A 27,201-nucleotide genomic window follows, 5' to 3' on the forward strand; every position below is an offset into this window, starting at 1 on the left:
CCGACAGACTGCAGGGTTGGAGGACACGGCTTTCCAGTGCCTCACTGCCTCCAGCACATAGTCACAGACCTGGTCATCACAGCTCATACATAGACATATTGTTCTGAGTCAGGGGCATGAAAGAATCACAAAGAAGAAGTAGGAAATGAAGTACAACCAAGGCTGTACCTTCAGCTGAGTTTGTATGAAGGAAGTCCAAAGCGAGATGGATTACAATGCCTCTCTTAGGGGTTAACTGGGTCTGACCAGGCTCAGTACACAGTATGCAAGCAGGCTGAGTAGTTACATGTGACCACAAAGCACACTACTAACTTGGTTACACATTGGGCCAAAATTTGATTTGTAAAGGCAATTTTTAAACATACTTCTCAATTCTCATATTCCCAGACTTCTCTGACCTTCACACATGCCCATGACATGCTAATGCCCACACACATATGTACAGAACAGAAATAAAAATGTAATTAAAACTTTTTGGAGAGCCGGGAAGTGGTGGCGCATGCCTTTAATTCCAGCACCTGGGAGGCAGAGGCAGGCGGATTTCTGAATTTGAGGCCAGCCTGATCTACAGAGTGAGTTCCAGGACAGCCAGGGCTACACAGAAACCCTGTCTCGAATAATCAAAAAAAAATTTTTTTTTTTTTTTGGTAAAGATCTAAGTTGATGGGCTGGAGAGATGGCTCAGCAGTTAAGAGCACTCACTGTTCATCCAGAGGACCCAAGTTCAAATCCCAGCACACCCACATGGCAGCTTACAAGTGTCTGTAACTCCAAGGTCTAATAATTTCTCACAGACATACACGCAAGCAAAACACCAATACACATAAGGTGAAAAAATAAAAAGATCCAAGCTGACTTTACAGATGCACTGTCCTTTGTTTCATTTTGTTTGTTTGTATTTTAAAAGCAGGGCCCTGCCTCAGCCTCCTGAGTCTGGGGATGGCCTGAATTATGCCTAGGGGCGAAGCACTGAGTGCAGAGCCTTCCATAGAGCCACAGCTTGACACAAAATCAGATCAATAACCTTGGTGATGGAGGGAGGCAGACAGAATCGGAATACAGAAATGTTTTTCAGCAATCAAATCATTCCAGATGGGCTGGGTTACTCCTTCCTATACACAGTACAGAAGGGCGCAGAGGGGAGGGAGCCGAGGGAGGTGCAGAGTAGAAGAGGGATGACTGCAGTTTCTCATGCCCGCGGTATTTCCCTTGTGCAGGCAGAGAATGATCTTGAACTCCCGATGCTCTGAAGCCATCTCAGACCTCCTGAGTGCCCGACCTACAAGCATGTAAGCACTGCCGTGCCGTTTATGTGGCTGTGCCCTATGTGGTTACGTGTTTTATGTCAACTTGAAGCCATCAAGGGTCATTCTGGAAGAGGGACCCTCGATTGAGAAGCTGGTCTGGAGGTCCAAGCTCACTGTGCGCAGTACCACCCGTTGGTCCCGGGTGCTATAAAGAAGCAGCAGGCTGAGCAAGTCACGAGGAGCAAGCCAGTCAGCACTGCTCTTCCACTGCCACTACATCAACCCTCCCCAGAACCCTGCCCTGACTCCCCTGGAAGATGGACTATACACTGTCAAGATGGGATAAACTCGTCCCTCCCCAAGATGCTTTTGGTCCTAGTGTTTTGTCAGAGCAATGGAAACCCTGGACAGTGGGGCTGGGGGTGAAACCCAGGGCTTTATGCATAACTGGGCAAGCACTCTACCACTGAGCACATTCCTAGTCACAACTTTCCTCCCTATAGGGATGGCTTCAGCTCTGGTGTCTGTCTCGTTGATATCTCTTCTTGCCTCATGTCCCCATCACATGACCTGCCCCCTCTCAACAACTCAACATTAAGCTCAGTTCAGCCTCAAATGTAGCTCTTTTCCAAGTCAGTCTTTCGTCCACACAACCCAACTTCCCCTTTGACCTAGATACACTTTCCCCAGGCTGACTCTCACAGTCATTCGTTTGTTTGTTGAGACAGGCTCTCACTATGCATCTCTGGTTGGCTTGGAACACCTGCCTCTGGCTCCCTAGTACTGGCATCAAAGGTATGTACCACCATGCCTGACTCATTAAGAAACAATTTAGTTTTGTTATTATTTATGTGTATGTGTGTATGATTATGTGCAATGTGAATACAAGAGCTGATAGAGGTCAGGAAAGGGTATTGGACTCCCAGAACTAGAGCTATTGGGCAGTTGACTGGCTCAAGAGGGTGCTGAGAACTGCTCAGGTCCCCTGCAAGAGCAGCACAGACTCTTAACCACTGAGCCACCCACATCCCTTTTTATTCTCATTAGTTTTGAGACAGAGTCTCATGTAGCCCAGGCTAACCTCAAACTCTCTTTAGAGTCAAGGACGACCTTAAATTCCTGATCCTCCTATCCTGCCTGTACCTTCTAAGTGCTGGGAATGAAGGTGGGCACCACATGAGGTGCTAAGGAGCCAACCCTGGACTTCATGCATACTAGGCAAGTGCCCTACCAACCACTGTCCATCCCCAGCCCCCTCCACATCCCTGTCATTTGTACCTCAGACCTGGTTAACCACCAACTCTCTCTTACCCTCTCTGCCCTTGCGACCAGCCGTACTGGTCCCACCTCTGCCCTCTCCCTACCCCTTCCTTCACATTCCAACCATCTCATTGTGTAGTTTCCCCCACATCTCCCAGCCACTCTCTCCCCTGTATCCTCAGGCCCTGGGATCCTTTGTGTTTAAATCAAGTCCTGTTTCCTCCTAACATGCTTGTGATGATCTCAAAAGCTTTGTTAGACATACCCCAAAGAAGCAGCTCCAAGGTTCCTGGCTAGTTTTCAGGGGCCCTGAGCACCTGATGGTTCCAACCTCCTCTAATCTCAGTCAACTCTACCAGAATTCACTAGGGCCCACTCTCAGAATGGTCTCAAATTGGACGAACAGAATGAGACAAGCTCAGTGGGTACAGTGCTTGCCTACCGTTCACAAGGATTGCATCACCAACACTGCATAAACTGGGTACATTGATGCAAGCAACACTCTGGAATTAAGAGGCAGGAAGATCAGGAGTTCAAGGCCATTCCTTGGCTACACAGAAAGTCTGAGGGCAGCCTGGGGTACATTATACCCTGCCTTAAAAGTAATAATAGCATAAATAAAATGTGGTGCATCCTTTAATCCCAGCACTTGGGAGATAGAGGCAGGGGGATTTCTGAGTTTATCAGTCCAATCTACAGAGTTCCAGGAGAGCCAGGGCTACACAGAGAAACCTCGTCTCAGAAAACCAAAATTAATAAATTAATTAATTAATGATTAATAAATACATACTCCCTGACCCCTAGATGACGTCAGAAAGTTAAACAATTACCAGAGCATATACTTCAGAGATAAGATCAAGGGCAGTGCTTATCCATATATCCCTACCCCAACAGAAAGCATCTCCCGGAATACAAGGCTACGTCTTCCCGTCTCCTCCTTTCCCTTGCCTCCATACTTGGCACTATTGAAGAATCAACAGCATGGGCCCTGGAGATTGGACTCAGGCTTGGCAGCCTGCTTCTTTGCCCACTGAATCATTACCAGCTCAGACAAGAGGCACTTCCTTCCTCCAGGGCTCCCACCGAGACCCACCCAGTCTTCTGGCAGGTCTGTTTAAGTGGCTCATCCTCTGGAAGGTTCTTTTAACATGACCTCCATTCCAAACCCATTTTTCCTGGTTCACATATCACTTCTCCAAATGTTACTCAGATGCCCACTAGATTCTGCTCCCCAAAGGCCAGGCAAGAACCGGGGGAGGCATATCCAATTCCAGACGGGGCTGGTAGTACACTTTATCCATCCAGCAACGAGGTAGAGGCCAGGGAAGAGAGTCGGCCAGCCATCGACAGCTCTCGTGTGTTGCTATGCTCTTTAGTTCTCGTTTGTTTCCACCAGCTGCCTTGCTTTCTCTGTCACTGCCCCCAACCAGACTGAGTCACTTGCTACCATCCTGCTTCAGCCTCCAAGTCCCTGGGAATACAGGCCTGCTCAAGGACAGCTAGGACACTGAACTTATACTCTATTGCTGGAGCACTTCACATTCATGCCAAGTGTTTTGAACAAACCCAACCAGTTCCCTTCCTTCCAGTTCCTTCTCTAAACGCCCCCCACCCCCGTCCTCAACTTTTTGTTTTCGTGGTTGTTATTTTATTTTATTTTTTTGAACAGAGTTTCATGTTAGCCTCAAACTCACATCAATCCTTCTGTTGCAGCCTCTGGAATATTTTTTATGTGTGTAGCATGCGTTCGAATGTATGTAGGAATGTTCGAATGCATATATGTGCACGTCTGTATGTATATGGGTCCTTACTTTTACATTTTTATCATTTTAATTGACGTTTATTTCTGTGTCTCCATGGGTACGTGCATATGAGTGCCTGTGGCAATGGCTATGCCTGAAGCTAGAGTTTCAGGGGGTCGTGGGCCACCTGCTAGCGTCTCAGGATCGAAGCTCTGCAAGAGCAGCAAGTGCTCTTAACCACAGAGTCATCCCTCCAGCTCTGATCCTGAACTTTATTTAGAATAGTTTTTTTTTTAATCGTGTGTTGTGCAGATTTTAGTAAGGAAAGGAAAGGAAGGGGGGAGCAGGAAAAGCAATAAGTGTTGCAGAACTGTGCTCCCTGCACTGCTGGAGAGTTTGAGGGGTAGAGACAAGCCCAAAGCCTGAGTCACGGTCACCAAACGTTTCTTCCTCCGTCCCAGACCCAGGACCGTGGTCCTGCTCATCGCCTGGTGCCATGACAACGCGAGTACTCGCTCCTCCGAGCCGGATGTGTGCGAAGCCTGGAACCTCAACAAGGCTCTTTGCAACTTGTCGGAAGGGCGGCTCTGGGGGAAACAGGTGGGGAGATGCTGCCCTGCCCACCCCGCCCCGGGACGCCCCGGGACCCCAGCCGGCCTCTTCCAGGGGGCAGGAAAGTTGGGCCTGGCTGAGGTCAGGAGCTCCCGGGCCTCCTGACCTGCTGCGGGACTTCGGTCGGGTTCCCGGGCAGGACGTCCGTCCGGAGCCCCACCTGGGATAACGGGTACTTCTAACCTAGAGCCTGTCCTCCGGGCGAGCGCTCCAAGAGTCCTCCTAGCACCGAGTTGCTAGGGGCGGTCCCAATATTCCGCCTAATCCTGGTGACTGTCCCAGCGCCAGGTCCCGGAAGTGGGCAAAGCGTAACGGCGGGGAGGCGGGGCAGAGGGCGGGGGAAGGAACGGCCTTATAAAGTGAAGCCGGGCCTCTCTCGCGAGATCTCGGAAGTGGGCGGAGCCCAGAGACGACTTCGCTGGAACCGGAGAGAATCGTGACGTCAGGCTTCGCTCGCGGGGTCTTGGTAGTGCTAGACAAGGAACCGCACGGCCGAGCCTGTCTCGCGAGATTTGGCTCAAGCTTCTTGTACTTCTCTCGCGAGATCAGGTGGCTCTGGACCGGGCGGGCACTGCGCAGAGTGGAGGTCGTTGGAGTCACTCTTCTCCTCGTAGCTCCTGCCAGTAGCTCCGTGTCCCGCCCGCTCTAACCATGCTGTCCGCTCTCGCCCGTCCTGCCGGCGCCGCTCTCCGCCGCAGCTTCAGCACTTCGGCCCAGGTACAAGGGGCTGCCTGCCTAGGAAGGAACTCCGGGGGCGGCACACGCGTCCCGGGGAGCTCGGCGTTTCTTAACCAGCCAAGGCTCACTCTGGACGGCTGGGCCGCCCGGCTCACGTCCCGACCAACATGGAAGGGGGACAGAGTCAGTCCAGGTTTCCTCCATAGTCTGCGCACCACGTAGGTGCAGAAGCCGAGGCTCGCGGTCCGGATGCGAGTTGCATTATATGCAACTTTGCATTGCTTCGACGGAACTGATTTTCTCCTTGAAGCCTCCATGGGAGGGAGGCACCAGGAGAGAAATAACGCGGACGTTAACTTCGTAGTTGCCGGTAGCCGGGGGCTCCGAGGGTGGAGAACGGACCAGGATCACAGTAGTTTGGGAGACTCGATTGAAATTAGCACTGTCAGTGGCCTTCCCGCCCAGGGATTGCTTGCTTTATATCCGTTTATGTGGACCAGACTGGCCTCGAACTCACGGTGTCCAGTCTCTGCCTCAGTACCGGCATTAAAGACGTGCACCAAGCATCGTTTTTCAGAGTGTGTGTGGTGTAATGTGCACATGATTGTACAGAGGCCAGAGAAGGACATCGGTGTCTTGGCCATCACACTCTAGACCAGGGAGCGGTTCTAAACCTTGGGATCGAATGATCCCTTTACAGGGGTCCGGTAACAAATGTTTACATTACGACTCATAACAGTAACAGAATTAAAGTTACGAAGTAGCAATTTTATTTTAAAAAGTAATTTTATGGTTGAGGGGTTCACCTCAACAGGAGGAACTGTATTAAAGGGTTGCAGCATTAGGAAGCTTAAGAACCCCTGTTGTAGACTTTATTTATTTATTTATTTATTTATGAGAGCGAGAAGGCCTTTGATGAACCTGCCAGGCTGGGGAACCAGGCTTTGAACTCAGGTCCTTATGCAATGAACCATCTCCTCCACTGGATCTCTTTTGAATTATTCTTGGAGGATCATCCTTGCTTTGGGTAAACTTGGCCTAGGACAGTTACAGCTAAGCTATTTATAGTCAATCTTCTCCTGGGCCAGGGCCTCTTTAACTAGTGCATGTCTGAATCAGTAAAGGAGACCCAGGATCGTGTCAAGAGGGCAGGGTCAGTATTTTGTACAAATCTCTAGCAAAATTGATACAACCAAGGCTTGAGAAACAATTGCCATGCTCCGGAGGGGAACTGATCATTCAAGGGAAGTCAACATTTCTTACCATCTAGGTCAGGTCTTCCTGTTTCCCACTCAGTCCATTCATTGAAAAATAAAGATGCAAGGGGCTGGAGAGGTGCTCACAGTTAAAAGTGCTTTCTGATTTTGCAGAGAATGGAGTTTGGTTCCCAGGACCCAAGGCAGGTGACTCCTAACCACCTGTAACTCCAACCCCAGAGGGTCTGAAGCCTTCTTCTGCCCTCCGTGGGTACCTGTACATAAACACACACACCAAAAAATAATACAGCTAACATATTACACCCTGGGTGTGGTGATGCATGCTTGTAACCCCAGCCACTCAGGAGTTCCAGACAGGAAGAGTAAAAGTTTGAAACCTGCCCGGGTGACTTAGGAGGACTCTGAAAAGAAACTAGCACTGGGGTATACATAGTTCAGTGGTAAACACTGCGAGGCATGCAGAAAGCCCTGGGTGCTCAGATACAAAGATGGTCACAGACGAGCTAACGTGAACAGTAGAGTAGGGTTAGCTCAGCAGAGATGGTGAATAATAGTGTGGCTAAGTGCGGGGGGGGGGGGGGGGGAGGTGCGCGGAGGATCGATACTCATGCTAAGTGAATATTGTGCCACTGAGGAAGGAAGTTGAGATCTTCTTTTTAGTTGGGGGAAGGGCCGTGTGGGTCTGTGCGTGTGCACATCACAGCACAGTAGCATACAGAGGACAACTTGCTGGAGTCTGTTTTTTCATCATGTGGGAAAGATTCGAGAATGAACTCATGTCCTTGGGCTTTTGAAGCAAGTGATTTTACTTGCCTGGCCATCTCACAATCACAGGCCCAGCATCAGTGATGTGACATTTCAGTGACAACCAGAAGGAAGCATAGGTTACGTGTAGAAAGAATTGCAGGCAGGTGGATGGAGACTGTCCAGCATATGGGGCAGGGAGATGTGGAATAATAAAAGGAGGAATGGAGAAAACCCAGCAAGCCTTGTAAAACATGGATATTGCCTTAAAAGTGAGGTACCATTTTGAACAGAGCAGGTACTTGGTAGGTAGGGGAGACAGGTAAGGAGTCACTGTGATGTAAGGGACTGTGGGTGTGGTGAAAATCGGTGGAGCTGACCGAATTTGCTGATTAGATAAGGGAAAGTAGAGTCAGTGGGTGGTAGGGTTTGGTATTAACTGAGATGAGGAAGAGTTCTGGAAGAGCTTGCTGGAGGTAGCACTCAGTGGTGGCATGCCTGTCTGGAGTCATCCAGTGAGGGGCTGGGGGTGTGGCCAGTGGTAGAGCCCCTGCCTAGAATCCCCCAGGGAGGGGCTGGGGGTGTGGCTTGGTGGTGCAGTGTAAAGATTTTGGAGAAAAAACAATTGAGGGTATTTTTAAAAATTCAGTGGCTCGGCTTTCAGTAGATTTAGAAACACAAAAAGAAAATACCAGTAGCTCTTGAGAAAACAGTGGAGTAAATCCAAAGACAACTGGCACTAAGGGTGTTTGGGCTCTGCTGTCTCAATGGAAAAATGTAGTCAAAGGCTTCAGAGTGACCCTCCCCCACCCCATGTGTTTATTTCTAATCTGTATGTGCATTCGTGTAGTAGAAACACAAACCTAGAAATTTTGAACAGACGTAGATGTTGAAAGCAGAAGTTGTGAATGAATTGTGTTACAGTTCTATCTATCCTCAGTATAGTTGCTAGGCAGTGGGCAGTTGACAGCGACTCTGGGCTCTCAGCAAAGGTCAGTGGAGTTGGAAGGAACTACGGCACTAGTGCCTTGGAGAGATCCCACTGGGGTGACAGTGACTCAGGGTAAAGGGGTTGGGAGACAACGAGACAGGCAGGTTGGAGGCCAGGTTCTTCATACACTGGTTCCTTTGGAGACAGGGCCTCTCTGCACAGCACAGGCTGTTCTCTAACTCAGAACTCTCCTGCCTCTGCCTCCTGCCGGGACTATAGGTGTGTATCCCTTTTTCTTCTTCCAGGTCTCAGGATGGAACCCAGGTCTCCTACGTGCTTGGCAAGCACTCTATCACTGAGCCGCACCCCAACCTTGGGCTTTGGGTTTTGATAACTGAAACCCATTATTACTTATTACAGCATTAATTACTGTCTAATTACACTTCCTGCTGTGTAGCCCTGTGGCCTCCACCCACAGGGCCAGCCAGCCTTGGACTGAAAACATTCAAAAAAGAAAAAAAAGGAACTAAAGAGATGGCTCAAAGGTTAAGAGCAGTTGCTGCTCTTACAGAGGACCTGAGTTCAGTTCCCAGCACCCACACTGGGTGTCTCACAACTGCTCTGATGCCCTCTGTGGTCTGGACATGCACACACATGGCGTGCCTTCCTACAGATACATATGTAACATACATAAGTAGGAATGTAGAGGTCTTCAAAATATATTACATCCATAGTGAACATGTGCAAACTTTTCTTCTCGTTATTCCTTAAACAATTCTGTTTTCACAGCCCTCTGCATATTTATATTGTATTAAGTGTTATAAGCAATCTTTTTATTTTTAACTTTTATTACATGTGGCTATGCATGAAGTTCAGAAAACAGGTTCCTGGAGTTGGTTTCTTGCTCCTAAGGATCGAAATCAGGTCCTCTCCTTTCCAGCAAGCACCTCTACTTGCTAGGTTATACTGCCAGTCCACAAGTCATCTTGAGATGGTTTAGAGTACAGGTGCACAGGGGCTGAGGATGGAGTTCAGTAACAGAGCACTTGCCTAACCAGAGCAAAGCTCTTGGTTCAATTCCAGTATCTCAAAAGTGCCTGTGAGGAGGGAGCAGGAGAGGGGACTGGAGAGCAGGCAGGAGGATGTGTGTCAAGTCAGTGGTACACAGTGCTACAGCCTTCTGTGGGTGAGTGGGGATCCTGGAACAAGTTCTCGTGGTGGCAGGAATAGTTCTCTTCCAGCTTTCCTACCTCAGTCTTAGTGCAGTAAGAGGCTGCTGCTCTCCAGTAATGTGTAGCTCTTAAACCGCAGATCAAAGGTAAGGCTGCTGTCATGGGTCCAGCTGGCTGCCCAGGTGGAGCTGCCTCATTATCTTAGAAAAGACATTTGGCACGTGACCCCTGGATCCTGCTATCTCTAGGCTTGTGTTCTCTCCACTTGAATTTGGACTTTGGGATGGAGGTCCAGAGTTCTTCCACAGCAAAACTGGTTGATATGGCTGCTGACTCTTGCTTGGGCATTGCGTCATCTTAGAGCCCTGTGCCGTGGTTTTTGGAGTGCCCTGCTGGTTCTGTCTAAAGTGTGCATCTCTCTGCTTTTTTTAGAATAATGCTAAAGTGGCTGTCCTGGGAGCTTCTGGGGGTATTGGGCAACCCCTTTCACTCCTGCTGAAGAACAGCCCCCTAGTGAGCCGCCTGACCCTCTACGATATCGCTCACACACCTGGTGTGGCAGCAGATCTGAGTCACATTGAGACCAGAGCAAATGTGAAAGGTACTGGGCGTGGCTGCCTCGGAGACTGCACCATGTTCTCTGTAGTAGCCAGGGTCTGGGTTGAAAACAGGATCATAGGTGAACCTGAGGGCTGCAGGCTCATTTTAGAGTGATATTGCACAAATGCCTAAATGACTGCATTGTTTTAGACTTGGGTCTACAAATACCTAAGCTGTGGTGGTTTTTAGAAAAGCAACTGGTGGGTGGGTACTTGCTGTGTAAGCCTGGTCGCCCAGGTTCACATGAAGGTGGAAGGAGAGAGCCAATCCCAAAGAGTTGTCAGCCCACACATGTGCTGTGATTGCACACACACACACCCCCATAATAATAAATACTTTGTTTTAGAAGTTTGAAGCAGGCTACCTGTCACCCCAGCACTTGGCAGGGTTAAGGCAAAAGGGTCATAGGTTCAAGGTCACCCTGGGCTATATATTTGAGACCTTGTCAAAAAGACTCAGGGTGGGGGTAGAGCTTAGCGTGCTTGAATCCCTGGGTTCAATTTCCACCACTCAGAAGGTGGAGACAGGAGGATCCTAGCTAGTTTCTGTAGAACTAGTCCGTCCAGAGGGGGCTCTTCCCCTTAGACAGGGGCTGGCACCTCACAGATGGGACCTAGCAATTGTGTGCTCTCCCCTCACATGTGGCTTCCCTGGGCTCGGAAAGGTGACACTGCCCTAATGGGGTATTCTTCCCAGGCTACCTTGGACCGGAGCAGTTGCCAGATTGCCTCAAAGGTTGTGATGTGGTGGTCATCCCAGCCGGAGTGCCCAGGAAACCAGGTGTGTGTATGTGTGTGTGTGTCTGTGTGTGGGTGCGGGCGTGGGGTGGACAGAGGCTTAGCTGTTACGGGCACTTCCTGCAGTGTGAGAACACCTGATGGAGATCCCAGCATCCACAGTGGGCCGCTCACAAATGCCCGTGACTGCAGCTCCCAGGGAGCCAACACCCACCTGCATCTCTGCAGGCCACCACATACAAATACATATGTTTTTATTAATACATATTCTAAAGCATGGCCTGAAGTGTCCTCACACAGTTGAGAAGCGTGTGCGTCCTGCTGACACTGTGACTTTACCCCTCTCCCTCTCCAAAGGCCTCCTCTCTGTCCAGGGGAAAGACTACATGTCCACCTGGTTTCTGCCGGCTCTGGTGCTGTGGACAACAAATGTCACTCTGCTTAGCCCTCCATGCACTCCAGCCAGCTCCACCTTAGGACTCCTGCTACCCTTGATAGGCCTTCAGGATGACTTTGTGGGTAGAGATGGTTGCCACCAAGCCTGACACCTCAAATTCAGTCCCTGGTACCCACATTGACAGGGACTTTATTATCCTCATTTTCATGGGTTCTCTACTTTAGCTCCTATGCGTTTAGTGCAGCGCTATTGCTCTGAACATTTTGGGCTTTTGGGATCTTAACAAATATTTCACTAATTGTACAAAACAGTTTGTCTCATAGGACTGAGAAGAGCCTATGGCTCCATTCTCTCACATAAAGGTCATTTTAGTGAGTTGCCCTAACCTCTAATTTCTAGGAAAAATTAAAACTTTTCTTACCTTCTCTGAGGGTCTTGTACCCCAGGCTGGGCACCAGTTGAGGGGTTCCTGCAGGCGTCAGACAGGGAAGTGGGGCACTTGAAGAGATGAGAATGAAAACCCAGTGCAGATTGGCTTCATCAGCCTGGATCAGCCTGCAGGGAGCCTAAGGCAGGTGCTTCACTGTCCGCATGCTTAAAACACAGGACAAGCCGGGCATGGTGGTGCACACCTTTAATCCCAGCATTGGGGAGGCAGAGGCAGACAGAGCTCTGACTTTGAGGCCAGCCTGGTCTGCATAGTGAGTATCAGAACAGCTCAGAACTGTTACAGAGAGAGAGAGCTTGTCTCAAAGAAGTAAGTTAATAAAAAAATGTAATAAAATAAAAACTTTAAAAAAAGTACAGTTTGGGAAAAGTTTCCAGGCAACTGGGAGTCCAGTTCCAGGGCACAATAAAGTTTGACTACATAGAGACTATTACAAATTACATTTGATTGTGAAGGTGGATTCTATAACTGAAAGGCTGGTCTCTAACTGAGCATAGAGGTCAGCAGCCAGAAAGTACATGTGACATCTCCCCTCAGGATGGGTAAAGGTCGAGGGAGGGAAGAGCCTGGGACAGTCATTCTTGGTAATTTGGGTGAGGTCTGCCTCGAGATAGCTGAAAGGTCACCAGGCCATTAGAGAAAAATCCACTCTCGGTGCCACAGATGAAATGCAGGTATTTGATTTCTATCTCCTCCAGTGAGGAGACACTCCGGCATGATTCCTGGTTCTCTTAGTGCTTATATGTGAGTACAAGACCTCCCAAAAGTGGGAGGTGAGGGCCAACTCCCACAAGTTGTCCTTTGACTCTCTCACACACACTTGCACTCACCATGACATGTTTGCACACAGAGGAAAAACCAAACATGTAATTGTTTTTGAAATTTCATAATGTTGTATGTGGCTCTCTCACCCTGGATCATCCCAGGAATGACACGGGATGACCTGTTCAACACCAACGCTACCATTGTGGCCACCCTGACGGCTGCCTGTGCCCAGCACTGTCCTGAAGCCATGGTTTGCATCATTGCCAACCCAGTGAGTACTGGGGGCAGGGCTGGGTGAGTGCATGGGATAGCCAGGGTGCCAGGGAGCAGGCGTCCGTGCAGGGGTGTGCTTTGTTCATATCCTGTGGCCGCTTTGCCTGTCCTTGCAGGTGGCTTACTGCTGTTGGCAGGGCCTGTGCTGGGCTCTGCTGTAAGATGACGTCTGTCTCACGATTTTTTAGGTGAACTCCACCATCCCCATCACAGCAGAAGTTTTCAAGAAGCACGGCGTGTACAACCCCAACAAGATCTTCGGTGTGACAACCCTTGACATCGTCAGAGCGAACACGTTTGTGGCAGAGCTAAAGGTGAGGGAGGACCCTGTGGGTGACTCAGTACCTGTTGTCTGAACTGCTCATGGGAGGGCACAGAATATGACAGGAAACATGGCCCCGAGAGTTCCGTCTTTGCAGCAGTGTCAGTGTTTTTTGTAGGCGTTTAGGCAGTGGGCCCCACAGGCTCAGACTGGCTTAGTGTGCTCTCTGCCCTCTGCATCAGCGCTCAGACTCGAGTCTACTCTTGGATGGTAACCACCTGTCTCATTTGCCATGCCCTGGACAAACTAGATTTATCTGCTAGTCCTTACACACGGTGATAAGGATCAGAAAAGTTATAGAAGCCCTTAAATAGCTATCATCAGGACCTCTAGTTCTACCTCCTTTTCCTAGGGTAGCTTAGTAGCTTACCTGGAAGGACTCACATCCTGCCTGCTTCCTGACTCGGGCCGTGCCCAACTCCTTTTTTTTAAATATACATGTGTAGATGTAAATTTATCTTAATTAGCTATGAGCCATGCCATGTGGTAGTAGGAACCAAATCTGGTCCCCTGCGAGAACAGCAAGCACTCTTAACCACTGAGATGCTCTTAATCAGCCAGTGTCTGCTGATGCCTTTCACACCCTGCTTGGCAGTCATTCCACTTGGCTGTGTGTACATCTCACTAGCAGCCCTGCTGCCTTGAGCCTGTGCTTCTGCTGTCCAGCCACAGTGTGGGAACGGGTTTAGATTCTCTAAGTTTTGGGGAAAGAACTCTTTATCTGGGACAGGGTGGGAAGGACACTTGTTGGGGTTTTTCATAGTGACCTTAGCATAGGAGTGTTGCTGTCCTCTGGCTACATGAGGATGTCATCAGGTGTCTAGCAAGGTGGACAGTACAGTTTGGCCTGTGACAGAGGAGCCTGTGGTGGCCCCTACACAAACTGTCTGTCTTAGGGTTTCCATTGCTGTAAAGCAACCCCGTGACTAAGGAAACTCTTATAAGGACAGCATTTAATTGGGCTGACTTACAGGTTCAGGGGTTCAGTCCACTGTTAGCATGGCAGCATCTAGGTAGACAGAGTGCTGAGGCAGCGAGGAGCTGAGAATTGTATGTCTTGATCCAAAGGCTACCAGAAGAAGACTGTCTTCCAGGCAGCTAGGACAAGGGTCTGAAGGCTCATCTGCACAGTGACACACATCTCCTGATAGTGCCACTCCCTGGGCCAAGCATATTCAAACCACCACACTGTGCCTCCCTGCATCTGCTCACAGTGACTGATGCTATGACAGGGCCAGACTCTGAGTGCTCCTGGTTGTTTGTGAGCATTCTGGGTTCCCCGTCTGTGTGCTTTGGGTGACTGTGGCTGAGAACTTGTTAACACTTAATCAAGCTCCTGCTTTGGTGAGTAGGGTTTGGATCCAGCTCGAGTCAACGTGCCTGTCATTGGCGGCCACGCCGGGAAGACGATCATCCCCCTCATCTCTCAGGTGCGTGACTGCAAGAGCGCTCTCTTAAAAGACAGACGCCTTCTTAAGGCTGCCTTGAAGCCCTCAGAACAGTCTGGACAAGGGGAACTGGCCCCTGGATTGTGGAAGGATTTCTGCTGCAGCTGGAACCCAACTGTCTAGGGTTTTCCTGATTATCCGCTGTGGGGCTGGATGTTGTCAGAAGTAGCAGGCTCTATCTAGCACACTGGGAAACAGCCCATGAGATCAAAGCAGGCACTATAGGAGGCCTGGTGTGAGAGGGGACAGCTATAAATTCCCACTTTGGGGAGGTGGTGGCAAGAGGATTAGGAGTTCACAGTTGCCATCCACCGGCTGTGGGATGGATTTGTTGCCATCCTGGGCTACATCAAGCCCTATAGTAAACAAAAAATCCAGCAGTTGATTTGAATATAATGGTGATAAGAGTGTCATTTAATGAGCCCCTGAATATGATGTACTCATATCTGTGGTATGTAGCATACTGTATAAATGAACCAAGAGGAAACTAGGCATCCACCCTGAGTATTATGACTCTGCAAGGCCAGGCATGGAGAGATGGGTCAGTGGATATAAATCTAAAACAAAGTTTCTTCAAGCTCATTTGTGGCTGCAAGTCACAAAAGGGAGAGCTGGTTGCAAATGGGGTGATAGAGAAGAGATGGGAGAAACCTGGGTGAGGACCAAAGGTGAAGTGATCCTTGGGTGAATATGCTACGCGGAGTCGTGGGCTCTGCTGCTCAGTGTGTAAAACCTCTGGCAGAGTAAGTGGTGGGAAGATGGTTCAGTCAGTGAAGTGCCTGCCATTCAAACACGAGGACCTGAGTCGGACTCCCAGCAACCCTGTGAAAATGAGCCAGAGGCAAGGCTATCATGCTAGTGCCCAGTAGATGAGAGGATCTCTGGGCAGTCAGCCTAGCCTAGTCGGAGCTCTGAGTTCAGTGAGAGACCCTGTCTCAAAACACACATAAGCTGGACAGTGGTTGAAGACAGCTGACATCAACCTCAGGCCTCCCAATGTATACATGTGTGCACACAGGTAATTAGGGTGGCTGTGCATGGGGGCTACACAGGGAGGTGGAAGCAGGAGGGTCAGAGGTATTCTTGGCTACATCATGAATTCAAGGCCAGCCTGGGCTGCATAAGATCTGTCTCAACAACAACAAAGTGATTTTTAGCCGGGCGTGGTGGCGCACGCCTTTAATCTCAGCACTTGGGAGGCAGAGGCAGGTGGGTTTCTGAGTTCGAGGACAGCCTGGTGTACAGAGTGAGTTCCAGGACAGCCAGGGCTATACAGAGAAACCCTGTCTCAAAAAACAACAACAACAAAAAAAAATGATTTTTGCCTTTGTCTATAAGAAAGGACTTTGGAGCCGGGCGTGGTGGCGCACGCCTTTAATCCCAGCACTTGGGAGGCAGAGGCAGGCGGATTTCTGAGTTCGAGGCCAGCCTGGGCTACAGAGTGAGTTCCAGGACAGCCACGGCTACACAGAGAAACCCTGTCTCGAAAAACCAAAAAAAAAAAAAAAAAAAAAGACTTTGGAATCTGTGGTTGAGTGGCAGGACCTCTGTTTGGCATGAAGGAGGCCCTAAGTTACATCCCCAAGAAGAAATGAAGCCTGGTTTCTTTTTGCAGTGGTGCTGGAATGGAACACACTGTAGCGGGGGGAGTGGGCCAGGCCTGGGGTGTGTGGAGGGGCTAGCACCAGAAAATGCTCACATAGTCCTTGGCTTGCCCTGCAGTGTACCCCTAAGGTTGACTTTCCCCAAGACCAGCTGGCCACACTCACCGGGAGGATCCAGGAGGCTGGCACAGAAGTCGTGAAGGCCAAGGCTGGAGCAGGTAAAGTCCCAGGCATCCCTAGGGGTAGGAACACCGACACTGAGAGCCAGGACTTTTTGGGTGACAGAGAAAGGCTGGTTGTCCCTGGGTACCATAATGGGTGCTTCTCTCCATGGTGCATCTGCCTTTGCCTGAAGAGAAGGTTCTAGAAAGCAGCTCAGTTTTCTGTAGGGTGAAGGTGACTTTAGATTTGGAGACAGTGAAGTGCAGCCCAGAGTCGCCCCTCACCCCCAATGAGTGTGGGGTGCAGGTGCTTTCCCGGCAGCACAATTGGTATGTGGCGTCTGGTGCTGGCAGTGCTGCCCCATCGTTCTTTCTCTCCCAGGTTCTGCCACTCTGTCCATGGCTTATGCTGGAGCCCGCTTTGTCTTCTCCCTCGTGGATGCCATGAACGGGAAGGAAGGAGTCGTTGAGTGTTCTTTTGTTCAGTCCAAAGAGACGGAATGCACTTACTTCTCTACGCCCTTGCTGTTGGGGGTGCGTATCCAGGGCGAGCCCCCATCACTGCCTGGGAACCTGCTTGGCTTTAGGGGAGGAGGAACAATGTCACTTAGAGCAGAGCTGTGCAAGTATAGCGTGGGGAATGTGGCAGCTGTGAATGGCTGTCAAGGCCAGGCTACAGTTGAAAGAAAAGGGCTTTTGGGCTGGTGTGCAGCTAAAGTACAATCTTTCTGCTTAGAACCCCCCAGTGAGGGACTGGCCGTGTGACCTGGTAGAGGCCTGCGCTGCCGAACCAAGCTAGAATGTGGTTTCACATGTCACCATTTCCCTTCTCATTCAGAAAAAGGGCCTGGAGAAGAACCTAGGCATTGGCAAGATCACTCCTTTTGAGGAGAAAATGATTGCCGAGGCCATCCCTGAGCTGAAAGCCTCCATCAAGAAAGGCGAAGACTTTGTCAAGAACATGAAGTGAGAGGTGTGAGCCTCGAGCAGCAGCAGCAGCAGCATCCTAACTTATTCAGCATCATGTCATTGGAACCACTTGAGAGTCTAGTTTGCGATGATGGAGGGTGTTGAGTCAGCATCAGCATCTCTTCCAAATTATGTCTGGTCTGTTGATAATGACAGTAAAGCAGGCTCTGATTTTCTTTTTCAAGGTCTCTGTAAATTTCCTTTCCCATCAGCTCACTAATCAGGAATAGAGTCTACGGTTGGGCGAGGTGGTTCACACCTTGAATCCCAGCACTCAGGAGACAAGATGATCTCTGATTCCAAGTCCAGACTGGTGTACATTCTGAACTACAAGCCAGCTGAAACTACATAGGGAGAATTATCTTAAAATAATAACATCAACAAGAGCTAGCGGCTATTCCCACGTTAGGCAGAGACCCCTGAAGCTTCAGAGAAGTCTAAGGCCAGCCTAGCCGTGCATGCCTGTCACCCCAGCTACTCCGTGGTGGGTGAGGCAGGAGGGTCTAAAGGCCAAGGCCTGCCTGCACTGCAGAGTTGAGAGCAGTTCCAGGCCGCTGAGGGAGGGAGACTGTCTCAGAACATTAGAGCAGCAGGGTAGAGCTCAGCTGTAGAGCAGTAGCCCATGATTAGTAGCATGGCTGGGATAGAGTGCTTCCTAGCATGTCCCCTAAGATCTGTCATGCTTTTAACCATCAATTTGACACAGCCTAGAGTCACATGAAAGGGGAGTTTTCTAATTGAGGGATTGCCCTGTTTTGTGTAATTTTTAAAAGGACAATTTTCATTTGTCCCTGGGCTGCTGCTCTCAGCTCCAAGATGAGCCACTGCTGTTCTCCCTGCTGCCCCTTCTCCTGCCCACTATGCTCTGCAGATGGAAAACACTAGACAGTAAATATTTTAAAACTAGCTAGATAGTTGATTCTTGTCAACTAACCTATTCTAGCCAACCGCCAGGGCAGAGACTGCCATTTCCAGCCCCCCAAGATCTTACATGGTCGTTTCGTCCTCCCTGTCCCTTCTCCTCCTGGGACCCAAAAGTCCCACCTTTTTCCCTTCACCCAGCAATTGACTTCCGCCTCCTTTATTGTTACAATCAAGAACCAATTTGGATATCAACACCTCCCTCTAAATTGCCCAGATTAGATGTGCCTGCAGGCAAGTCTATATGGCATTGCCTTAATTGTTAATTTGTTGGGAGGCCCTGCCCACTGTGGGCAGCAGCATTCCCTGGACAGGTGGTCCTACAATGAAGGAAAGCTCACTGGGGCTAGAGGGAGCTGGTTAAAGGCCTGTACTATTCTAGAACCTAGTTTAGTCACCAGCACTCATACCAGACAGTTGACAGCTGCCTGTAACTCCAACTCCAGGGGACCTACAATGCCTCTGGCTTCTGAGAGCAAAGGTGCAGGTACAAATAGCCTCACCAACACTAAAGTAGTTGGGTATGGTGGCACACCTTTAATCCCAGCACTCAGGAGGTGTGGCAGACAGCTCTGTGAGCACCAGGCTAACGTGGTCTTCATAGTGAGTTCCACTACAGAGTTGAGACCCTGTCTCAACAAAATAATCTTTTAGAAATCTGGCTCAGTGTAAGCTTTCTGTCCTTGTTTGGCAGTGAAGTGAGTTCTTTGGTCTGAGGTAATATGTGGAATGGCAAGCAGGCCTGCTATCAGGTTCCTGCCTTGAGCTCCCTCAAATGATAGCCTGAGATCTGGAAGTTTAAGTCACATAAGCCCTTCTTCCCTGAAGTGTTTTTGGTCATGGTGTTTGTCACAGCAGCATAGAACAGACTGGATCAATTCCTAGTGCCACCAAAAATAAAAGGTCTGAGGAGCAAGTTCGTGGTCAGCCTGGCTTACATAGTGCAGTCTGCTCCAGGAGGGGAGAAACAGACACCACCTCCTTTCTGCCTCAGTTCTGCATCCTTCCTTTCACCTGACAGGCTGGAGCTAAGGTCTAGTGACCTCTTGGTTGTGGATGGTCACTGCTCGTATTTCAGGGCTGCCCCATCGGTGCTGGCATAGGCTGGGATAGCTCCAGGCCCTATTTCTTTTTTTTTTTTTTTTTTTAAGATTGGTACTGGAGGGCTGTTGAGATGGCTCAGGGGTTAAGAGCACTGACTGCTCTTCCAGAGGTCATGAGTTCAAATCCCAGCAACCACATGGTGGCTCACAACCATCTGTAATGAGAAATAAAAATTAAAGGCCCGGAGCAAGAGGGAGAGGGAAGTGGGGAGAGGGGGACGACTAACGCTGGAGATCAAACTCAGGTTCTCACGCTTGCATTACTAGTCAGCGCTCTACTTGACTGGACCATCTGCCCAATCCTGGTTAGTCTTTTTTTTTTTTTTTTTGTATAGACTTTATTATTAAAGAAAAAAATCCTTTAAGTAAATAAAAGCATCACACATCCAAAATAACTAGACCCAAAGTCCATATAACTTAGTGAAGTTAGGCACAGTTAGAATTGGTACTAGAGGGGGCTGGTGAGATGACTGCTCTTCCGAAGGTCCTGAGTTCAAATCCCAGCAACCACATGGTGGCTCACAACCATCCGTAATGAGATCTGTGTCTGAAAATAGCTACAGTGTACTTATGTATAATATAATAATAAATGAAGCTTGGGCTGGAGCAAGCAGGGACTGAAGGAGCGGTGTTGACCGAAGTGAGCAGAGGTCCTAAAAATTCAATCCCTAAAAACCACATGAAGGCTCACAAACATCTGTGTAGCTACAGTGTACTCACATACATAAATAAATCTTTCTTTAAAAACATTGGTATTAGAAACAGAAGTTGTAGCAAAGTGAGGTGTTTAATTCTAGCACCAGGAGGCAGAGGCAGGCAGATCTCTGAGCTGGAGGCCAGCCTGGTCTGTATAGTTCCAGGACAACCAGGGCTACATATAGAAACATTGTCTCAACCTAAAGAGGAAGAGAAAAGAAACCAGCTATGAAGCATCACCGCATAAACACACACCACCCAGCAAAAACTCCATGGCAAGAGTGAAAGTAGGGAAGCAATGACCTTTATGTTCTCTGGCTACATGCTTTTTTGACAGTCTCACTATGTTTAAGGTGATACAAAATCCTGAGCGCTGGGATGTCAGATCCCACTGCCACGTTGGTGTTGGCTCCTGCCTGTCAGGTCTCGCCTGACAGCTCTGGTCTCAGAACTAGCAGGAGAAATGAAGGTTGAAGGTCTGGGACCCCCAGGCTCCAGAAAAGACACCCCCAGATGTCTAGGCAGAGCAGGAATCTCCAGTCTTCCTTGGCAGCCTGCTCAGGCAGAGGAGAGTGCTGGGCTAGCATTTCAGGCAGCAAAGGAGCCTGAGATGATGACCTTGCCAACTACAAGGTTCCTCATCAAGAGTACCACAATCCAGTTAGGAACACATTTCCTCAGGTCGACAGTTCCCTGGTAGAGGACATGTTCTACATAAGCACGAGGCCTTGAGTTTGAACCCCCAGGACTCACTGGCCAGGCAACCTGGTCAAATCACTGAGTGGCAGGCCCATGAGACAGATTGTCTCAAAACCAAGATGGACAGAATGGATGTTCTGAGGAACACCTGAAATTGACCTCTGACCTCCACACAGAAGTGCACACACACAGACAAACACACCTGAACACACATGCATACAAATATAAATCTAACAAAAGAGGGAGATGACTCAATGTTTTAAATAACTTTACAATTTGGTGTTAGGCCACAGACTGAAGCTGCTTCAGTTCAATGAGAAAGATCCTCTTTGCATGCGAGGTGGGCTCTAGACTACATTCCTGGAAAGCACCAAGAGACTCCCAGCCAAAGGCCAGCACTCCACAATGCAAGAACAAAGCAGAGAGCCTGAGGGTCAACAGGGTGGCTGTAAGCAGCTTGGGAAGGGCGAACTCACTTCCCAACCCCATTTCCACTTCCTCTCAGCTCCACGGGGAGATTCTTAGTGGGGGAAGTACCTAGTACTTAAGCACGGACGACCCGAGTTTGAAGAGCACACAGAAAAAGCCAAGTGTGGCAATGTAACCACAGCACGGAGGAAATTGGAGGTAGGACGGAGACAGGAGGATTCCTGGCACTTGCTGGCCAGCCAGGCTAGCCAATCAGGGAGCTCTGGGGTCAGTGGAAGACCAGGAAGGGCTGAAGGGATGGCTTAGCAGCTAAAAGCTAATACTGTTCTTGTAAAATGTCCAGTTAACTCCCTCCCTGACCATCTCCTGTTTCCTGACTAGCAAAGCAAGGCGAGGGTGGCGATTGGAGTGTTAATGTGCTCATTATGCAAGCCATTATGAGAGCCAGTCCTTAGCAGCTTCGAGGCAGTGGGGGACCCGGATGAAGACAAATGGGTTGTAGAAGATTGCTGGGGTCAGGGGAAGGAACCACGGTCGCATTGGAAAATGAAAAGGAGAGCGTTTTAGTGAGTTTTCGTGAGTTCGCTGTGGTGTCCAGGTTTCCCGGGCCCAGACTCTGCAGTTCCCTCTGTGGCCAGAAGAGGGGGCGAGAGGCCGATGCTGTGCATAGTTTCCAAGCAGACTAGGTCACTCGGGAGTGAGATTAGCATTCCAGAGCCAAATCAGGCTAGCCGTGCTGTCTGGTCTTGTCTCATCCAGGCAGAAGGGAGGGAACAGTCGCCAGCCGCCAGAGTAAGAGCAAACAATAAAGGGAGGGCCATGGAAAGAAGCCCCTAGGTTGGAAAGCAAAGCTCTGAGTCTCTGTAGGTTTGAGGGAGTGGCCAGACTGTCTGTGGGTTTTTCCTGTCTCCAACGCTCTGGACACTGGACAAGGACAATGCTGATATCCAAGGAGAGAGGAGGCTGATATTCAAACCCAGTGTAGGAGAAAGCTACCTAGGGGACAGGAGTGGGGACAGGCCCAGGTCTGCCCTGCAGCTTCTGCAGACGTCTGAGGCCAGAGACCTGGCCTGGGGCCTGTATTCTGGGCTCAGGATAGATCGCCTGAACCTACTTTAAAAGGCTATTGTTAGCTCCCAGTAAGAGGCTTACTGCTCTTCCGGAGGACCCGAGTTCAGTTTCTAGCACTCAGGTGTGGACTGTTCCAGAGGATCCAACGCCCTCTTCCAGGCTCTGGGGACTCCTGCACTCAGGCGCTACACATAAACCTGTACAGGTAGGGGACTCAGAGATGGCTCAGTGGTTAAGATGACTGGTTGCTCTTCCAGAGGTCCTGAGTTCAATTCCCAGCAACCACACGGTGGCTCACAACCGTCTGTAATGGAATCCGATGCCCTCTTCTGGTGTGTCTGAAAGCTGAGAACTCATACATAAAGCAAATCAATAAATATTTTTGAAACCAAAACAAAAGACTGTGCAGGTAGACATATACATAAAAATAACAAATCTGACAGACAGACAGAGAGAGAGAGACTGTTGTCTCCTTTCTCTAACAAAAGGGGATCCTATTGATCGGAGGTAGACACCTAACCAAAGCCACATTCTCTCTTGACCCTCTTCATTGTGTTATGTCATCTAACTGAGGTCACTGCAGGGCAGACAGAAGCAGATGCCCAGAAGTGGAGAACCTCTTGAAAATAGTCACCCCAGGATAGCTGACCTATTGGGGAGGTAGAGACATTTCCTTAGCCCTCTTAAGTCACCTGTTGCTGCTCTGTCTGAGGCCATCGCCTGTAGATCATCCCAACATTCCCTTTAGTAAATGGGTAACTGCTGAACATGCCAAGAGGACCCCTAAGTCCACTGATCAGTACCCAAATGCTTCCGGTATCCGGTACCCATCTGTCCTAGTGAGGGTTTCTATTCCTGCACAAACATCATGACCAAGAAGCAGGTTGGGGAGGAAAGGGTTTATTCAGCTTACACTTCCACATTGCTGTTCATCACCAAAGGAAGTCAGGACTGGAACTCACACAGGTGGAAACTTGGAGGCAGGAGTGGATACAGAAGCCATGGAGGGCTGCTGCTTGCTGGCTTGCTTCCCCTGGCTTGCTCAGCTTGCTCTCTTATAGAACCCAGGACTACCAGCCTAGGGATGGCATCACCCACATAGGGCTGGGCCCTCCCCACTTGATCACTAATTGAGAAAATGCGTTATAGCTGGGTCTCATGGAGGCATTTATTCAAGAGAGGATCCTTTCTCTGTGATAACTCCAGCTTGTGTCAAGTTGACACTAAACCAGCCAGTACACCATCTAAAACCAGATTTTATTTTTAATTATATGTTGCGGGGTAGGGAGGGGAATTGCATGTGTGTGCAGTTATATGTGAAGTCCAGGAGAAGGGGTCAGATCCCTGGAGCTAGAGTTACAGGTGGTTGTGAGCATCCTGACTTGAGTGCTAAGGCTCTGAACTCGGGTCCTCTGCGAGAGCAGTGAGAGTGTCCTTAACCATTAAGCCACCTCCCAGCCTTCCTTCCTTCCTTCCTTGGTTTTATATTTGAGGCAAGGTCTCCCTATGTAGCTCAGGCTACCCTGGAAACCATGATCCTTCTAGCTCAGTCTGCTGGGTGCTGAGGTGTAGCATCATACCCAGCTATACTGAATCCTTCAAAGGATTTTGGTTTTTATTTTATGTGTATGAGTGCTTTGCCTGTGTGTGCACCATAAGTGTGCAACGCCCACAGAGTCAGAGGAGAGCACTAATTCCCCCGGGACTGAAGTAACAGATGGTTGTGAGCTGCTATACTGGGGCTGGGAACCGAACCTCCGTCCTCAGTAAGAGCATCCAGTGCTCTTAACTGCTGAGCCATCTCTCCAGCCCTAGTTAAATATTTTAATAGCACCATAGACTGGCACTCCTCCTAAATACAAGCTCAAGTTTGGGGATCCAGAGAGCAACTTATATATCCCATTCCAGGGCACCCACACAGCTGTTCACCTCACTGAGCTACACGTCCGTTCCTGTAGGGGGCTCAAATCCAGGACTTGGAAGTGGGTTTTTTATTGAAGTGGGTTTTTGTTGTTGTTGTTTTGTTTTTTCGAGACAGGGTTTCTCTGTATAGCCCTGGCTGTCCAGAACTCACTCTGGAGACCAGGCTGGCCTCGAATTCAGAAATCTGCCTGCCTCTGCCTCCCGAGTGCTGGGATTTGGAAGTGGTTTTTCCCCTTGCCGATGATGGTGAGTCTCCATTGGCAACTTGGTGGAATTTGGTTGCTGGCTGTGTCCATGAGGGCATTTCTAGACAGATCTAACTGAGGAGAGGAAGCCCGCCTTGAATGTGGGCAGCAGCATCCCTCGATCTGAGGTCCTGGAAGGGATGTAAGGAAAAAAGCAAGCAGAGCCCCAGCATCCCTCTCTCGCTGCTTCCTGACTATGGATGCCTCGGGAGGAGTCGCCTCACGCTCCGGCTGCTGCTGCCGCCATGCCTTCCCTGACAGATAAGCTCACACTGTGGGACACAGCCGTCCCTTCCTCCCCTAAGCTGCTCTTGTCGTGGTGATAAGGCAAGGATTTAATACACCCCAAGGCCAACATCGTATAATTAATGGATATCTCTTTCCCAAAGTGACCCCCGGACAACAGCATTTGTAAATGAGAGTCCCCGGAAAGACACAACTGAACAGAACCTGAATGCTGTAGAGAATTTAAAAGGTTCCCAATTCTAGAGACAACTCATCTTGGGCTAGCTCTAGCTCCTTTCATTACCCACCTCTGTACATGATCTTTTAGCCCATTAGGAAAGTACTTTGGGGAGCTGGTGAGATGGTTCAGTGGTTAAGAGCACTGACTGGTCTTCTGAAGGTTCTGAGTTCAAATCCCAGCAACCACATGGTGGCTCACAACCATCTGTAATGAGATCTGATGCCCTCTTCTGGCAAGTCTAGAGACAGCTACAGTGTACTTATGTATAATAATAAATACAATCTTTTAAAAAGAGAGAAAGGAAGGAAGGAAGGAAGGAAGGAAGGAAGGAAGGAAGGAAGGAAGGAAGGAAGAAAGAAAGAAAGAAAGAAAGAAAGAAAGAAAGAAAGAAAGAAAGAAAGAAAGAAAGAGAGAAAGAAAGCGAGCTTTGGAATGCACAAGCAGACCCTTAGCTTCCACCAGCTCAAAGCTAACAGTTCCTTCAGACAGCATCTGATGCCCACAGGCTCAGTTTCCCTTCCTGTCTGTGACCTGATGTCTCCACCAATGTATATGGGAAGTGTCTTAATTTCTAACTTTCTTTATTCCATCACTAAAATCTCCCCTCAGTCTGTTACCACATCGGAACCAGGATCTGTGCTACTCTGCCATGTTGGCTCACATTTGACTTCAGAATAAATTCTTTTTTTTTTTTTTTTTTTGGTTTTTCGAGACAGCGTTTCTCTGTATAGCCCTGGCTGTCCTGGAACTCACTTTGTAGACCAGGCTGGCCTTGAACTCAGAAATCTGCCTGCCTCTGCCTCCCGAGTGTTGGGATTAAAGGCGTGCGCCACCACGCCCGGTTTCTTTTTTTTTTTTTTAAGAACATGGTTTTTTGTTATTTTATGTGTATGTGTACATACATGCATGTATGTATGTGTACCATGTGCATGCCTGCGGCCCTCGGAGTCCAGGAGAATTGCAAGAACTAGAGTCAAGTGGTTGTAAGCAACCAATCGTAGGTGCTTGGGAACTGAACCTAACATAGGGGAATCACAGAGCATCTTAGGAGAGGTCAGGTGAGAGCATCCAAGCGGGAGGAAGAGATACAGGCGATGCAGAGAGTGAGATCTTGCACTGCTGTCATTGGAGGTGGAGAGTTGAGGCTACAAAGAGAGGAAGGCAGGCGACCCCAGGGAAAGGTTAGTAAGGAGCTGGAGAGGAGGCTCAAGAATGAAAGCCTCCTGTGCAGTACAAGGACTTGAGTTCACATCCCAGAAAGAGGCAGTATCTCCCGAGTGAGCTGGCTAGCTAGACTAGCCATGTCGGGTTCAGGAGAGAGGGAGGGGGAGAGAGAGAGAGAGAGAACTCCCAACATCAGCCTTAGGCACACACATGGGAACAGGCACACACATACACACACATGCACAGACACATACATACACACACATGCACAGACACATACATACATGCACATATACACATACACACATGCATATATATACATACATGCACATACACACAACACACAGACAATACATACACCACAACACACATGCACATACACACACATGCACACACACACACACTACTCAAACAGCACCACACACACAATACACACACAACACACATACACACTCGCACACACCACCTTCACACAGGATGAAAGCAAAACCAAACAAAGTTAAGGGCAAAGGATCCCAGAAAGAGCCAACCCTGCTAAGTCCTTGGTGTTAGACACGTTGGCTCCAGAACCAATATAGCATTATTTATTTGTTTTATCTGTTGTTTTGTTTTTGTTTTAGCACTGAAGATTGAACCCAGGACCCAATCTTTGAGCTAAGCTCAGCTTTCTTTTTTTTTTTTTTTTTTTTTTAAGGCGGAAGGATTTTTACTCAGGGTCTTACTCCGTACCCCTGGCTGTCTTGTAACTCACTACATAGACAATGCTGGCCTTGAACTTATAGATATCCTCCTGCCTCTGCTTCCTGAGTGCTAGGATTAAATGTGCATACCACGATGCACAGCATCAGCTTTCTTTTTTAACAAAGGTTTATTATTATTATTTTATTATTATTATTTTTTTAAATTTACATGCATGCATCTCTGTGTGTGCAGTACCCACAGAGGCCAGAAGAGGGCGTCAGATTCCTCCGGAGCTGGAGTTACAGGCAGTTGTGAGCCATCCGGGTTGGTGCTCAGGAATAAACTCTGATCCTTAGACTAGCAAGTGCTCTTAATGGCTGAACCATCTCTCCAGCACCAGATGGGCTTCTTTTAACTCTCATCACAATTATCCAAGCTCCACTCTCCAGGCAAGGGACTCCATGCCTGAGAGACAG

At 49.1% G+C, this 27,201-nt stretch overlaps 2 protein-coding genes across 7 annotated transcripts in view; one reads left to right on the plus strand and one right to left on the minus strand.

Moving 5' to 3' along the window:
* Positions 1-5,173, minus strand: part of Styxl1 (serine/threonine/tyrosine interacting like 1) — a 33,275-nt gene extending 28,102 nt beyond the window's left edge. For 2 of the 6 annotated variants that reach the window (XM_085837282.1, XM_085837279.1), the window contains exon 1: positions 5,045-5,173. The gene's annotated coding sequence lies outside the window, so the exon portion shown is untranslated. Of the gene's footprint in view, positions 1-4,967 lie in introns of all 6 variants that reach the window. The other 4 variants (XM_085837281.1, XM_085837278.1, XM_085837280.1 and 1 more) reach the window with 2 other exon arrangements.
* Positions 5,174-5,272: 99 nt separating this feature from the next.
* On the plus strand, positions 5,273-17,511 carry Mdh2 (malate dehydrogenase 2). The gene is made up of 9 exons (XM_085837283.1): positions 5,273-5,578; positions 10,036-10,204; positions 10,900-10,983; positions 12,712-12,821; positions 13,012-13,137; positions 14,498-14,575; positions 16,316-16,415; positions 16,741-16,892; positions 17,197-17,511. The coding sequence occupies exons 1-9, from the start codon at positions 5,513-5,515 to the stop codon at positions 17,326-17,328; spliced, it is 1,017 nt and encodes a 338-aa protein (XP_085693409.1). The 5' UTR covers positions 5,273-5,512; the 3' UTR covers positions 17,329-17,511.
* Positions 17,512-27,201: the final 9,690 nt, after the last annotated feature.

The sequence above is a fragment of the Mus caroli genome, unplaced genomic scaffold (genome assembly GCF_978045245.1).
Source record: "Mus caroli unplaced genomic scaffold, Mus_caroli_1 scaffold_4, whole genome shotgun sequence".
In the NCBI taxonomy this organism is placed as follows: Eukaryota; Metazoa; Chordata; class Mammalia; order Rodentia; family Muridae; genus Mus; species Mus caroli.

What these genes read in the sequence shown, in the direction of transcription:
- Mdh2 (XM_085837283.1), top strand. Translation starts at nt 5,513, where the DNA reads ATGCTGTCCGCTCTCGCCCGTCCTGCCGGCGCCGCTCTCCGCCGCAGC. An exon ending in GACCAGAGCAAATGTGAAAG is followed by an intron (nt 10,205 to 10,899) that starts GTACTGGGCGTG and finishes TATTCTTCCCAG; the next exon opens with GCTACCTTGGACCGGAGCAG. An exon ending in TTTGCATCATTGCCAACCCA is followed by an intron (nt 12,822 to 13,011) that starts GTGAGTACTGGG and finishes ACGATTTTTTAG; the next exon opens with GTGAACTCCACCATCCCCAT.